At 42.6% G+C, this 15,219-nt stretch overlaps 1 protein-coding gene across 2 annotated transcripts in view; it reads left to right on the top strand.

Annotated features, from left to right (window-relative positions):
- Nucleotides 1-15,219, top strand: part of LOC109902215 (NADP-dependent malic enzyme-like) — a 126,296-nt gene that overhangs the window by 105,453 nt on the left and 5,624 nt on the right. For both annotated transcript variants that reach the window (XR_004202448.1, XM_020498378.2), the window contains exons 7-9: nt 13,182-13,291; nt 14,134-14,231; nt 14,942-15,055. Coding sequence is in view for 1 of the 2 variants with exons in the window: in XM_020498378.2 (XP_020353967.1) it covers nt 13,182-13,291; nt 14,134-14,231; nt 14,942-15,055 (322 nt within the window). In the remaining variant the exon portion in view is untranslated. The remainder of the gene's footprint in view (nt 1-13,181; nt 13,292-14,133; nt 14,232-14,941; nt 15,056-15,219) is intronic.

The raw sequence follows: 15,219 nt of genomic DNA, 5'->3' as shown, positions 1-15,219 counted from the left end.
GCAACACTTGCTGTCGACAAAAAATTATATTACTCAACACAATTGCCTGTAGCACACACCATACCATACACCATCTATGTTTATCTCAAAACAGCATTAGTTTTGGTCTGACACACAAACAGCACGCACACACAAACCTTTGACTGCAAGAAATGCATTTTGATTTATAAGAGGAATTAAGAAATAACTATAGAAAAGATTAAACAAAATAAATGTAAGAACATAATCATAGAGGTCAACAGAGAGGTCAACCATATACAATATATACAGTACCAGTCAACAGTTTGGACACACCTACTCATTCAAGGGTTGTTTTTAATTTTTACTATTTTCTACATTGTAGAATAATTTTGAAGACATCAAAACTATGAAATAACACATATGGAATCATGTAGTAACCAAAAAAGTGTTTAAAAAATCTAAATATATTTTATATTTGAGATTATTTAAAGTAGCCACCCTTTACCTTGATGACATCTTTGCACACTCTTGGCATTCTCTCAACCAGCTTCACCTGGAATGCTTTTCCTGCATTCTTGAAGGAGTTCCCACATAGTAGTGGTTTCTTTGCAGCAATTCGACCATGAACGCCTGATTCCTCTGAACAGTTGATGTTGAGATATCCCTGTTACTTGAACTCTGAAGCATTTATTTGGGCTGCAATTTCTGAGGCTGGTAACTCTAATGAATGTATTCTCTGCAGCAGAGGTAACTCTGGGTCTTCCTTTCCTGTGGTGGTCCTCATGAGAGCGAGTTTAATCATAGCTCTTGATATTTTTTGCGAATGCACTTGAAGACGCTTTCAAAGTAATTCAAATTTTCCGCATTGACTGACCTTCATGTCTTAAAGTAATGATGGACTGTCGTTTCTCTTTGCTTATTTGAGCTGTTCTTGCCATAATATGGACTTGGTCTTTTACCAAATAGGGATATCTTCTGTATACCACCACTACCTTGTCACAAAACAACTGATTGGCTCAAATGCATTAAGAAGGAAAGAAATTCCACAAATAAACCTTGTTAACCTTGTTAACAAGGCACACCTGTTAATTGAAATGCATTCCAGGTGACTACCTCATGAAGCTGGTTGAGAGAATGCCAAGAGTGTGCAAAGCTGTCATCAAGGCAAAGCGTTGCTACCTTGAAGAATCTAAAATATATTTTGATTTGTTCAACACTTTTTTGGTTACTACATGATGTTGATGTACTCACTATTATTCTACAATGTAGAAAATAGTAAAAATAAGGAGAACCTTGAATGAGTAGGTGTTTCCAGACGTTTGACTGGTACTGTATGTACAGTGAATTTGGAAAGTATTTAGATTCCTTCACTTTTTCCACATTTTGTTACGTTACAGCCTTATTATTAAATAAAAACATTTCCTAATTTATCTACACACAATACCCCATAATGAGAAAGCGAAAACATGTTTTTAGAAATGTTTGTAAATGTATTACAAATAAAAACCGATACCTTATTTACATAAGTATTCGAACCCTTTACCATGAGATTCTAAATTGAGCTCTGGTGCATCCTGTTTCCATTGATCATCCTTGAGATGTTTCTACAACTTTATTGGAGTCCACCTGTGATAAATTCATTTGATTGGACATGATTTAGAAAGGCACACACCTGTGTATATAAGGTCCCACAGGTGACCGTGCATGTCAGGGCAAAATCCAAGCCATGAGGTCTAAGGAATTGTCCATAGAGCTCAGAGACAGGATTGTGTCGAGGCACAAATCTGGGGAAGGGTACCAAAACAATTCTCCAGCATTGAAGATCCCCCCAAAAACACAGTGACCTCCATCATTCTTAAATGGAATAAGTTTGGAACCACCAAGACTCTTTCTAGAGCTGGCCGCCCAGCCAAACTAAGCTATCAGGGGAGAAGGGCCTTGGTCAGGGAGGTGACCAATAACCCTGGTCACTCTGACAGAGCTTAAGAGTTCCTCTGTGGAGATGGGAGAACCTTCCAGAAGGACAACCATCTCTGTAGCACTCCACCAATCAGGCCTTTATGGTAGAGTGGCCAGACGGAAGCCAGTCCTCGGTAAAAGATACATGACAGCCCGCTTGGAGTTTGCCAAAGGCACCTAATGGACTCTCAGACCATGAGAAGCAAAATTCTTTGGGTTGATGAAACCAAGATTGAACTATTTGTCCTGAATGCCTAGTATCACGTCTGTAGGAAACCTGTCACCATCCCTACAGTGAAGCATGGTGGTGGCAGCATCATGCTGTGGAGATGTTTTTTAGCGGCAGGGACTGGGAGACTATTCAGGATCGAGGGAAAGATGAATGGAGCAAAGTACAGCAAAATCCTTGCTGAAAACCTGCTCCAGGGTGCTCACCTCAGACTGAAGGTTCACCTTCCAACAGGACAATAACCCTAAGTAAACATGTATATATTCGTATTTTTTAAAAGAATAATTGTTGTAATAATAAGGCTCCGCTGTACCGTTGTTTCTCAAGCGCAGATTTGTTAGCGGCATGCTTGCACCATTACTACAATAAAACTGCTTGTTTCTAGTCCAAACAGTTTGATCTTACCCTTACCAATGCATTTTTTTTTTCTTTGGGGACTCGCATTTGACATTAATAAACCATGTCGCGGACCATTCTAAAACTATTCACAGGCCGCTAACCATTTGTTTTACACCTTGTTCAGTCCCGTTTGATACCTATATAGCTAGTTAGCTAACAACCGGGTAACTTTACCAGTATATCCAAACATTTGGGTGCACAGAAAGAAAGGAACGGGGATAGCTTCTTCAGGAGATGATCATAACAATGAATGAATGACAGGTATTTTTATCAACATTTTAGCTATTTATAATAAACAAATGTATTTACTTGGTTACATATTAGTTTCTAGGACACATGTGCTTCAGAAATAGCTAGAATTCCTATAGGTTATATCTCAATCGATTTTAAAACCAAGCTTTTTTATGGTGCTCCTAGATTTTATGTCGTGCTCCTCGTTTTTTAAAGTTGTGAGCACCAGTGCTACCAATTATATTTTTTTGTTGCTGAGTTAGAGCCCTGGATGAGACACCATTCTTCCATGAGAAATTCCTTAATTTAGTGTTTTGTTAATGGTGGTGGAAAACGCTGTCTCAGGCGGCACTATAGAATCTCCAATAAGTGTTCAATTGGGTTGAGATCTGGTGACTGAGAGACACACACACACTTTAAACCCCTATGCTCCTTTGACACCCTTCTTTCAAAGTCAATGAGATCTCTTCTTCTAGACATAGTAGCCAAAATCATGTACAACTGGACATTTTAATACATTATCCTAAATATGATGGGATGTTAAGTGCTTAATTAACTCAGAAGCCACACTTGTGTGGAAGCACCTGCTTTCAATATACTTTGTATCCCTCATTTACTCAAGTGTTTCCTTTATTTTTGCAGTTACCTGTAGGTCTATGGCAGAGGTGTCCAGTCATGTCATACCTTGTTCTTACCTTTGTGGTGTGATGTCCTATAGACCTACTGGGCTGGAGAGGCCTTGGCCACTGTCTGTTTCCCTACAGAGAAGAAGGAGAAATCTGAGCAGATGATAATGAGACATCGACATCAGAATTGTTACTTAACACTTAGAGCTTAACACTACACAATTGCAAGTATCCAAACAAAAACAAAAAAGTGCAGGTACTGCAAATCTCAATGAGCAAAGCCAGCAGTGCAACCATCAAGGAGGGAATTTGGCGCTGATGGAGATGGCTGCCGTTTTACGATCCATAACCAATTGTGCTATTGTGTATGTTTTTTTGCATTATCTGTACATAATATTTCTGCCACTGTGTCTAATGACCGAAAATAGCCTTTTGATATCAGGGCAGAGATTACTCACCCCGTACTGGAGGAATTCTTCTTCTTCAATGAGTCGGACGGGAAGGATTTACCCTAGACACCCGACAAGGCCCTCATCCCCATCATTTCCAAGAGGGAAATATGGTGGTATCGTGGATGACGGTCCGGGTGCCTTGTAAGGATCTGTTGCTGAGAGGGTAATCTTCCTTTACCATCGGTTCTATTAGCCAACTTACAATCAATTGATAGTAAAATAGATTAAGGCCGCACTTAATGAGCTGTATACAGCCATAAGCAAACAGTAATACACTCATCCAGAGGCGGCGCTCCTAGTGGACGGGGACTTTAATGCAGGGAAACTTAAATCAGCATGTTAAATGTGCAACCAGAGGGGAAAAAACTCAGTAAGCCTCAGTCCCCTATAATGTGAACCACGTGTCGTTGATTCCAAAAGAGCAATGAGGAGTGCAGCCTCTGTCAGTTCAGATAGCATCAGCAAATATACACTGAGTGTACATAATATTAAGAACTGCTCTTTCCATGGCATAGACTGACCAGGTGAAAGCTATGATCCCTTATTGATGTCACTTGTTAAATCCACTTCAAATCAGTGTAGATGAAGTCGAAGAGACAGGTTAAAGAAGGATTTTTAAACCTTGAGACAATTAAGATACGGTGTGGATGTGTGCCATTCACAGGGTGAATAAGCAAGACAAAAGATGTGTCCAAGAACACTAAGGTAACCTGCCTAAATGACTACCGACCCGTAGCACTCACGTCTGTAGCCATGAAGTGCTTTGAAAGGCTGGTCATGGCTCACATCAACACCACTATCCCAGAAACCCTAGACCCACTCCAATGTTCATACCGCCCCAACAGATCCACAGATGAATCAATTGCTATTGCACTCCACACTGCCCTTTCCCACCTGGACAAAAGGAACACCTATTTGAGAATGTTATTCCTTGACTACATTTCAGCGTTCAACACCATAGTGCCCTCAAAGCTCATCACTAAGCTAAGGACCCTGGGACTAAACACCTCCCTCTGCAACTGGATCCTGGACTTCCTGATGGGCCGCCCGCAGATGGTAAGGGTAGGGAACAACACATCCACCACGCTGATCCTCAACACGGGGGACCCTCAGGGGTGTGTGCTCAGTCCCCTCCTGTACTCCCTGTTCACTCATGATTGCATGGCCAGGCACGACTCCAACACCATCATCAAGTTTGCAGATGACACAACAGTGGTAAGCCTGATCACCGACAACGATGAGACGGCCTTTAGGGAGGAGGTCAGAGACCTGGTCGTGTGGTGCCAGGACAACAACCTCTCCCTCAATGTGATCAAGACAAAGGAGATGACTACAGGAAAAGGAGGACCGAGCACGCCCTATGCTCATTGACGGGGCTGTAGTGGAACAGGCTGAGAGCTTCAAGTTCCTTGATGTCCACATCACCAACAAACAATCGTGGTCCAAACACACTAAGACAGTCATGAAGAGGGCATGACAAAACCTATTCCCCCTCAGGAGACTGAAAAGATTTGGCATGGGTCCTCAGATCCTAAAAAGGTTCTACAGCTGCACCATCGAGAGCATCCTGACTGGTTGCATCACTGCCTGGTATGACAACTGCTCGGCCTTTGACCTTAAGGCACAACAGAGGGTAGTGGGTACAGCCAAGTACATCACTGGGGCCAAGCTTCCTGCCATTCAGGACCTCTATATCAGGCGGTGTCAGAGGAAGGCCCTAAAAATTGTCAGACTCCAGCCACCCTAGACATAGACTGTTCTCTCTGCAAGCGGTACCGGAGCGCCAACTCGAGGTCAAAAAGGCTTCCTAACAGGTTCTACCCCAGAGCCATAAGACTCCTGAGCAGCTAATCAAATGGCAACCCAGACCCCTCTTTTACGTTGCTGCTACTCTGTGTTTATAATCTATGCATAGTCACTTTTACTCTACCTACATGTACATATTACCTCGACTAACCGGTGCCCACGCACATTGTACCGGTACCGGTACCCCCTGTATATAGCCTCGCTTGTTATTTTACTGCTGCTGTTTGATGACTTGTTACTTTTTTTAAATTTATTTTTTACTTAACACTTTTTTAAAATTCTTAAAGCATTGTTGGTTAAGGGCTTGTAAGTAAGCATTTCACTGTAAGGTCTACGACGCCTGTTGTATTCGGCGCATGTGACAAATAAAATGTGATATGGTCATCGAGAGCCTCTTTTTTAAACTTTTACTCATTACTGGATGGTCCTGATCGTTTCTCTTCTCAAACCACTCCTCGGGGAACCCCAGACATTTAACAATATTATTGTAGCCCTGAATGAGCACACCTCATTGACTAATGGATGATCCATTGACAAGTTGAATCAGGTTTGCTATCTGTGGGATAGTTCAAATCCATGGAACTGCTGAGGGTCCCCATGGAGAGTTCTGAGAACCACTGCTTTATGGTCATTTCTTTCCATCGCTCTCTTCTTGGTCTCACTATCCCCACTGTTTGTCCATTCTTCATTACACTCTTCTTTCTCCCAAAAACTATGTCTCCTTTCTTTTCCTCGTCCCACTCTTTCTGTCGTCTCGTGGATTTTGTCTCCCCTGGTGCAACCGTCATCTGTCTAGAAATCCACGTTCTTTTCCTCACATCACCCTCTTTCTCTTACCTCATCTTATTTGTTTAAAAACTCTCACTTATCATCAATATCAGTCCATTCACCATTCTCATGGTCGGTCTCCCAATCACACAGGAGGGCATCTTTTTTTTTTTACTTAATCTTTTTGGTTTATTTCCACACTCCTGTCGTCACTCGCTTTCCATGTCTTCCTCGGCTATATTTTTCTCCTCTTTCTCTTTCCTTCCATTTGACATATGTTTATTCTCTCTGTCATTTATCACCTCTTCCACACTTGTTCTCTCCTCCTCCTCTATAACTTCTCCTTCACTCCCTTTGTACTCCTCTGCTCTCTCTCTCTCTTTTCATCCATTCTCTTTCTCTCCTGATTAACTAGTCTTATTGTTGTTTTCTGTGTCTCTTCTTGCTCTCTTTTCAGGCCGCTTCCCCGTGCATTGTACCATTATCCTCTCTAGGTACATGTCTTCCTCCCTCTTCAACTTTTCAAGTTTCGCTCCTGCTGCTCTAGCAGGTCCATCTCCTCGCTGAAACACCAGTCGTCCTCCTCCATAGCAAATGTCCTCTTTTTCCATTCTCGAATGTTCTCTAAGGGAGAGGCGGAGAGGTTTTGATTGTACGCAAACTTCTGTGTTGCTACCAAAGGAGTGCAAATTCTATAACAATGTGACAAAACATACATAGGCATACAGCATAGGCCTAAACACAAGACAAAGGAAAAATCACAAAATTCTAACAGTTGCATTTGATTCTAACCCATATAATGAATAGGAAGATGGAAAAAAAGAGTAGTAGACGTAATCAAATATCCAGCTACATGAAGCATATTAATGGAAACATCCAAAGATATCTCTCACCTAGCCTCTTTAATGTCCTTTCACTAACGCTTAAAGCTGAGAGATGTCACTTTTTGTGACCTGACCAAATTCACATAGTATTGTTAGATCGGTCATTCTCATTGAAAACAAGTCTAAGAAGAGGTAGTAAATCTATTCTTGTGTGTTATTTCTATGTGTCCCATTGTTAAGTTTTGTTTTTGCTCTTTTCCTTTAGTTTTTGTACACCATCTTCAAAGAGCTGAAAATACAATATTTTGGGTTATGGAAAATATATTTCACAGCGGTTTAGATGGTACACTGATTTTCTACACTAAACTTGTTTGTTTTGTCACAAACTGAATTATTTGCAACTAGGAAATGGCAGAGTGATTTCTGCATAGAGCATCTTAAACAAACCTCAACCTTCTAGAATATCACCTATTGCAGTTTTTTTTAATGGCTTTGGTACTATTTTCACAAGTATGTGGTACTATTTTCACAAGTATGTGGTACTATTTTCACAAGTATGTGGTACATTTTCACAACTCTTAGTACACAACTCCAAACTGGTCACACTTGTAATGCAGCCAGTTTTTCATTCAAAACCTGCCATTCTGCATTCATTTGGACTGTAAACATCTCTCACCACACAACCATTAATTCAAAATATAAGTTTATTATGAAATGTAATGAGAACATTGGTTTAATCACCAAAACACAACATAATGATATATTTTCAATGTAGTTGTTTTAACTAACATTTAATCCAATGGCAAACAATAGCAACGTTTCAAATCGCCCTTAGAAGTGCTGAAAGTCATTTGCTACAGTACTGTAAATTACAGTAGATTATACCTTTTTCACATTCGGCAATACATTTACATTACCCAACAAAATTGACCGAAAATCTATAATTTCCATAATATCTATCCAATGTGTGATCAAAGAAGACAACCTCTGCAATCATTCATGCAACAACAACAAAACAAATCTGATACATTTGCAACATGCCGCCCTGGGTAACCTATTGGTTAGAGCGTTGGACTAGTAACCGGAAAGTTGCAAGTTCAAACCCCCGAGCTGACACGGTACAAATCTGTCATTCTGCCCCTGAACAGGCAGTTGACCCACTGTTCCTAGGTTGTCATTGAAAATATGAGTTTGTTCTTAACTGACTTGCCTAGTTAAATAAAGGTTAAAAAAAAAAATGTAAGTGTACTGTCTGTAATAAAATGTAATGGAACAAATGATATGAATGAAAATATAATGTAACATTTAGCAGGCATTCATTTGCATCAAGCTTGTCTTGAGCATTTGGCCATAAATTCTCATCCACATCAGTGAATATCCTCATTGTTCATGGACCGTGGGAAAAACCTTTTGGCATGGCGAATCCAAGCTTGACATTGGTCTGCATTGATGTTGTTTCATGCGTCATCCATGGCCAGAAGGTGGTTGGCACAATCATGGGGATGGCGATCGTACACCTTCCACCTCCATGGTGAAAATAATTCCTCAATAGGTTTGAGGAAAAGAGAGTATGGGGGCAGGAATAGGGTCACGAATCTGGGATGAGCCCAAAACCAATGCAAGAACCACCTCTGCATGGACCCTGACATTGTCTTTCACAATGCCATAGATGATCCCTTCACCTTGACCGGCAAGCTCAATTTCATTGAGAAACACAATGAAGTGTGCAGCGTTGTTGGATCCAAGAAATGACCTATATCCTACAACACTGTCTTCAGAGATGGGCTGCGCACATGGAGATGTTTCCCCCACGTTGTCCAAGCACCTGGACGGTCGCCCATTGGCTGATGAGGGCCAAGTTGAAGACCACGTCATCAACAAAGATATACTTGTGATGGTCCACAGCAGCATCAAGTACCATCCCCCTCTAAAAATATATTTTGGTTAGTTATTTTTAAAGTTCCAATATGATATTGTGAAGTAGCATGTGCATCATGTGTAGCATGTGCATCATGTGTAGCATGTGCATCATGTGTAGCATGTGTAGCATGTGCGTGAGTGTATTTGTTTATCTGCATTACGTTACTGGGTGTGTTTCTTCAACTGATGTGGTACAGTTTAACCAATGCGTAAGCAACCCAGGTTATCCTGGTCCTAGATCTGTTTGTGCTTTGAAGCCAACTCTTATGGTTGTTGTACGACCATATGAGTTGGCTATTCATCACCTACAGATCTGGGACCAGGCTAGATGAACTGTCTTGTGAACACTTCCATAAGCAGGTGCAAGGAGGAAGAATTGTTCCACTATGTTCCTCTCATCCACAGTGATGTAGTGTTTTCCAGTTTTCTCTGCAGCAACTCTGTCTCCTAGGAGTCTGAGTGGACAGTCTAGTTGGCAGAGAAGCTAGGTTTTGGCCTTTATAGGGAGTTTTTCATAGCCTCCATGCTTCTACACGTGCATTGATTGCTGTTTGGGGTTTTAGGCTGGGTTTCTGTACATCACTTTGAGATATCAGCTGATGTAAGAAGGGCTTTATAAATACATTTGATTTGATTTTGATTTGAGGAGCTGAGGAGTGGAGCTGGAGGGAACGGTAGAGAGAACGTATTCCCCATGCCAAATCACAGTCGGAGTACATGGATTTGGATACATGGATACTGTATTTTATACCATCTATTGCATCTTGCCGATGCCGCTCTGTCATTGCTCATCCATATATTTATATGTACACTACCAGTCAAAAGTTTGGACACACCTACCTATTCAAGGGTTTTTCTTAATTTGTACTATTTTCTACATTGTAGAATAATAGTGAAGACATCAAAACTATGAAATAACACATATGGAATCATGTAGTAAACCAAAAAAGTGTTAAACAAATCCAAATACATTTTATATTTGTGATTCTTCAAGTAGAAAATAAAGAAAAACCATTGAATGAGTAAGTGTTCTAAAAGTTTTGACCGGTAGTGTACACTGTATATTCGTATTCCATTCCTTTACTTAGATTTGTGTGTATTAGGTAGTTGTTGTGGAGTTGTTAGATATTGCTGCACTGTCGGAACTAGAAGCACAAGCATTTCGATACACTCCCAATAACTGCTAACCATGTGTATGTGACCAATACAATTTGATTTGATTTGGATTGTTCCTTTTTTCCATAATCTTCCCCAATATCTCATGGCTATCATCGCGTTATGGGCTGATTTTAGCACTGGGCAGAGGAGCTCCTCTCAACACCTTTAGGTCTTGTCGTCTCTCTCTGTTTCTCTCTTTTGCTCTCTCTCTGTTCCCTCCTCACTGAGAGACTGTGTTCTCTCCACTTCAACCTCACTTAGGAATTTCTACAAGGCATGTTACTCATCTCTGGGTGTGGCGTATTAGTAGTTTCTAGAGGCTTCTCACCTAAAACAGATCCTGCCTCTTTGTCTTGGGTTTTACGGTAGGCGGGGAGGTGCATTGTGGGAGTGAGGGGCCCATTCAGACATCAGGCGTCAGAGAAAGACAACAGGCTTTAGGGAAGAATGGAAATAGTTAATACAATGGGGGTCAATACATACCAGGGGTTTTCGTTCTGGTCGGAGGTACACCCATCTAGCCTTCACTCCATCTCCCCCTCTCCCTCTCTCTGTTGGTATGGCCTGATGACCAGGGGTTTGACCCTAGCCAAGACTGATTTCAGTCTCTCCCTCCATCGCAAATATTCTCATTTTGGTTTTGATTGATTGCTTGTGGACATTCAGTCCTCCTCATTAGAACTCCTATACAGAGCTGCGTAGATCATGTACTATCTATCAGTAGGATAAATCAGTCTGTGCTTCAACTCGAAGCTATCCACTCCCTACTATATGATTTTGTCACACGCAACACGAGAGCTACATGACTGTCGTCTGTCTCCGAGCTACAGAGCCACAACACTCTGCCTCCAAAACCACCTCTTTGAATAGCTGCGAGGGCGCCTGTTTTTCTCGATGAACTGGGGTGACCTCGTAGCGATGCACAATAAAGCACGGTAGGGGGCGGTAGTGGTGCTGTAGCGGTGACAGCATCCTCGCCTCTCTGGCTGTGCGCCTCTCCCGCAGCCCTGAGACAATGAAAAGTTTATGGTGCCTTTTTTGGCTGCTTCTCGCATCCTCCCCGTAGCCATAGCTACACTGCTTTGGTACGTTGCTTTCCTCTGTGCCTGATAGAAAACACATTTTCTCTCCGCGGTCCTGCTGTGCTCGTTTTGAGCACTCGTTCAGTCGACTCCCTGCGTCAATCGTCACTCACAGAATGCGCTGCATCACAGATGGCTGAGTCTGATGAAATACAGGGTCAGACAGACACCGGGACGGAACCCACCTCTGATCTGGAGCTCAAGTTTTATTATCACTGAAGCCCAGCTCTCATCCTCTTATCCTTCCTCTCCAATTCTCATCCCCCTCTCACTTCTTCCTCCTCCTGCCCTGGAGGCTTAAGCATTTTAGCAGCAGAAGGCCAACTGGGAAACGGCTTTCGTGATTTGTACAATAAGCTGCAGAAATGCCGGGGTGAATCTTTTCCATATGCCGGGTATGAGGGGCTCACTAGAAAGATGGAGAGAGGGAGCGAAATAGAGAGGTAGAGAGAGAAATAATGGAGTGGGACAGAAAGAGAGAGAGAGGGGAGAGAACCAAGTTATATTGTAGCTAGAAAGATCCATAAAGAACAAGGGGGTGAAACTCACATCATCTCTCCCTCTCCTTGCCCTCAAGATTGACAGGTCCATACTCTGGGCTGCTGTCGCTCTCTGTTTGCTCGAACTGTCCCCATTTTCCTCCCGCGCCATGCGGTCGAAATGCGAGCCCTGGAGTTTTCATTAGAAGTGCATGTCCCACCCTCTCCCTTCCTCTACCCCTATTGTATCTTTGTGACACTGGGCTTGGCGAATAGAGAGAGCTTCTGTTACTCTGTTGTCACAGATTTACAGCACTGTGGAAGAGCGCATGTGAACCAGGAGTCACTTTCTGCTAAGGCTATTTTAGCAGCTCATAATACATTTCTTATTTTCTGTGTATCGTGTTTTTGTAGGGTTTTGTATTAATGGATGATGAGGTCATATATGTTGGTGAACAGGGTGTCAGGTGGACTGGGGATTAGCTTGTAAAGCAGTTCAGTGATTTACTAGGTGGTCCTGCTATTCTTGCCATTACACTGGGTTTTAATAGTGTTTCCGTTCCTTTGTGGTAGCTAGCAGATCTCCCTTCTTGACAGCCATTTAACCTGTCTAGTAACCTGGAGGACAGCTGTTTGAGGATTGGTCACTAAAGCAGAGGCAAATAGCCTGTCATAGAATCAGTCCCGAGCACCATGTTTCTTACTGTGTTTTTGTGGCCTAAGTCACAGACAAAGTGGATCGCTGGATGGTATAGCCTGCACATGGAAACATGCTTATTTACACTCATAATGAATTGTGTGCATAAACACACCAAGCTTGTACAGCATCCCACTCCACATGTTTCAAATGTAACTCGAGCTCCTCAACAGTGAATGAGTGCCCTCTCCAGGACAGAACTGTGATGGTTCTTATTCCTATGGTGTAGAAGAGGGACTTGGTACAGGCAGAGGCAATGCACTATTTGCTACACAGAAGTGTGTGTGTGTGTGTGTGTGTGTGTGTGTGTGTGTGTGTGTGTGTGTGTGTGTGTGTGTGTGTGTGTGTGTGTGTGTGTGTGTGTGTGTGTGTGTGTGTGTGTGTGTGTGTGTGTGTGTGTGTGTGTGTGTGTGTGTGTGTGTGTAACATTCCTCTACTGTCGATGCACAACATTATCACAGTCCTGGACGTGATTACTCTGATTTTCGACTCTCTCCTTTGTTTGAACTCTCTTGGCCCTGTGGCGAATGACTAGAAAAAGAGTAGGAATGTGAATGTGGTCTTATCTGACTTGGCTGTCTTATCCACAGGTATGGAATGGATTGTCTCATCCAGTTTGAGGACTTTGCCAATAGCAATGCCTTCCGTCTGCTGAGCAAGTACCGCGACCAGTACTGCACGTTCAACGATGACATCCAAGGTACAAGTATCCTTCGATTGCAAAATGCCAATATCAATTGCACAGAGACTCGATAACGTGCTCTCACAAGACCCACACACATGCACCACACACACACACACACGCGCGCACACACACACCACTCCACACTTCACATGCACTCAAACTCCCTCTCGATCAATCATCCTCCTTCCCTTTATCTCTCCCTCTCTATTTCCACTTTCTCTTCTTCCTTCCCTCCTTCCCTCCCTCCCTCACACACACCCAACCACCCATTCATCCAATCACTCAGTTTAAATCAGAGAGCTTGTTCATAGAGCACTAATTCAAATGTCAAACACACACACCGAGCCCCTGATCCCTCTCTCTCCAGTGGGTTGGGTTTGATAGAGTCCTGTGGAAAACAACAGTAATGTAACAGTAAGTCCAGAGACTCCAGACTAGGGCTGTGTCCCAAATGGCACCGCTATTCCTTCTATAGTGTACTACTTTTGACCAGAGCCTTATGGGCCCTGTGTGCACTATGTGTCCCAAATGCCATTTGGGACACAGCCACACTTTTTGTATCCTTAATGAGACCACAGTATCAGTCACACCATGTTTGAGGAGCCATTAGTTTGTCTGTCAAATAAAACTACTTTCCCCAGAAATTAGCCCTGGTAGCCGTTGTGATTTCTGCAGGCTAATCTAAACCATATTTTCTCTCTAATTCTGTGTCTCGGTAAATCTGCTTGCTATTACTGCAGGCAACATAAAGGGCAAATTGACACTCTCTCTCACTGCAGTAGTAACTTACTTGAGGAAAGCTCATACTTGCAGGTCTAAATCATAGATGTCACTCTGTCCCCCCAAACCCCCCTCAGGTACCGCTGCAGTGGCGGTGGCCGGCCTACTCGCTGCCCTTCGTGTCACCAAGAGCAAGATGTCAGACCATACCATTGTATTCCAGGGTGCAGGGGAGGTGGGTGCAGAGCTCTTGTCAATGTGCAAATTCACTCCTGTTTTTTCTGCTCAGAAATGCGGCAGACTGATTGCCCCTAATGACATAATCAGAAATAACCACAGACCAATGCTTCAAATTCTCATTCCCAATCACTGAGCTTTTTATTTAGGTCTAGTAGACCACTAGGCTGTGCTCAACAGACCATGTCTCTAATAAACAGGAGAACATGGAAATAAAACTGTGATTAGCACAACATCATTTGTAATGGGGAGACATTTAGAATGTATTTTCAGCCTCTGTGGCTCTTGGCCTAACTGTGAACCATAGTACCCCCATCTTCCTTAAAATGCCTTGTTTCATATGTTTTCCATGTTGGTGGATGACCACTTTGTATTGAAAGAGAAGCAGATGGTAATGTGTAGAACTTGAGTGTATTTACAGTAAAGGGTTATTGTGCTGAGAACAGAAAAACAAGCCTTTTCAAGCATTTCACAGACCTACAATGAATTAAATCACACAATTTAAAGGTGTGCATTAATATAACTGGAGTCAAGATTTTAATATGTCCGAATGATAACTGGGTAAATTGTTTGCGGGTTTAGGGGTGAAAGCTAGGGACTTATTTCATGTTTGGTCAGGGAAGTGAATGGTGGGGCACAGAGGCATTCCTATCACATCTGCTTTCTCTCTCCCGCTCTCCCTCCCTTTTCTCTCCCTCTTGTCCCCAGGCTGCGATGGGGATAGCTGACCTCATCACGATGGCGATGGAGAAGGAGGGACTCTCCAAAGACAAGGCTCTGAGGAAGATCTGGATGGTTGACTCCAAGGGTCTCATCGTCAAGGTGATACAAGTACCTCCGCTCTGGCCACTCGTCCAGGGTCACTCATCCCCTGTAGAGTAGACAGACCTCTGTCTGGAATCCCCACTGTCCTGACCTATAGGCATGCATATATTCATGATGTATGACATGACTGACCGAATCTCAGTTTACTTCGTAAATTGACT

This window comes from Oncorhynchus kisutch, linkage group LG13 (genome assembly GCF_002021735.2).
Source record: "Oncorhynchus kisutch isolate 150728-3 linkage group LG13, Okis_V2, whole genome shotgun sequence".
Lineage (NCBI taxonomy): Eukaryota > Metazoa > Chordata > Actinopteri > Salmoniformes > Salmonidae > Oncorhynchus > Oncorhynchus kisutch.
The sequence above is the reverse complement of the archived record's forward strand: the minus strand, read 5'-3'. Positions and strand labels throughout refer to the sequence as shown.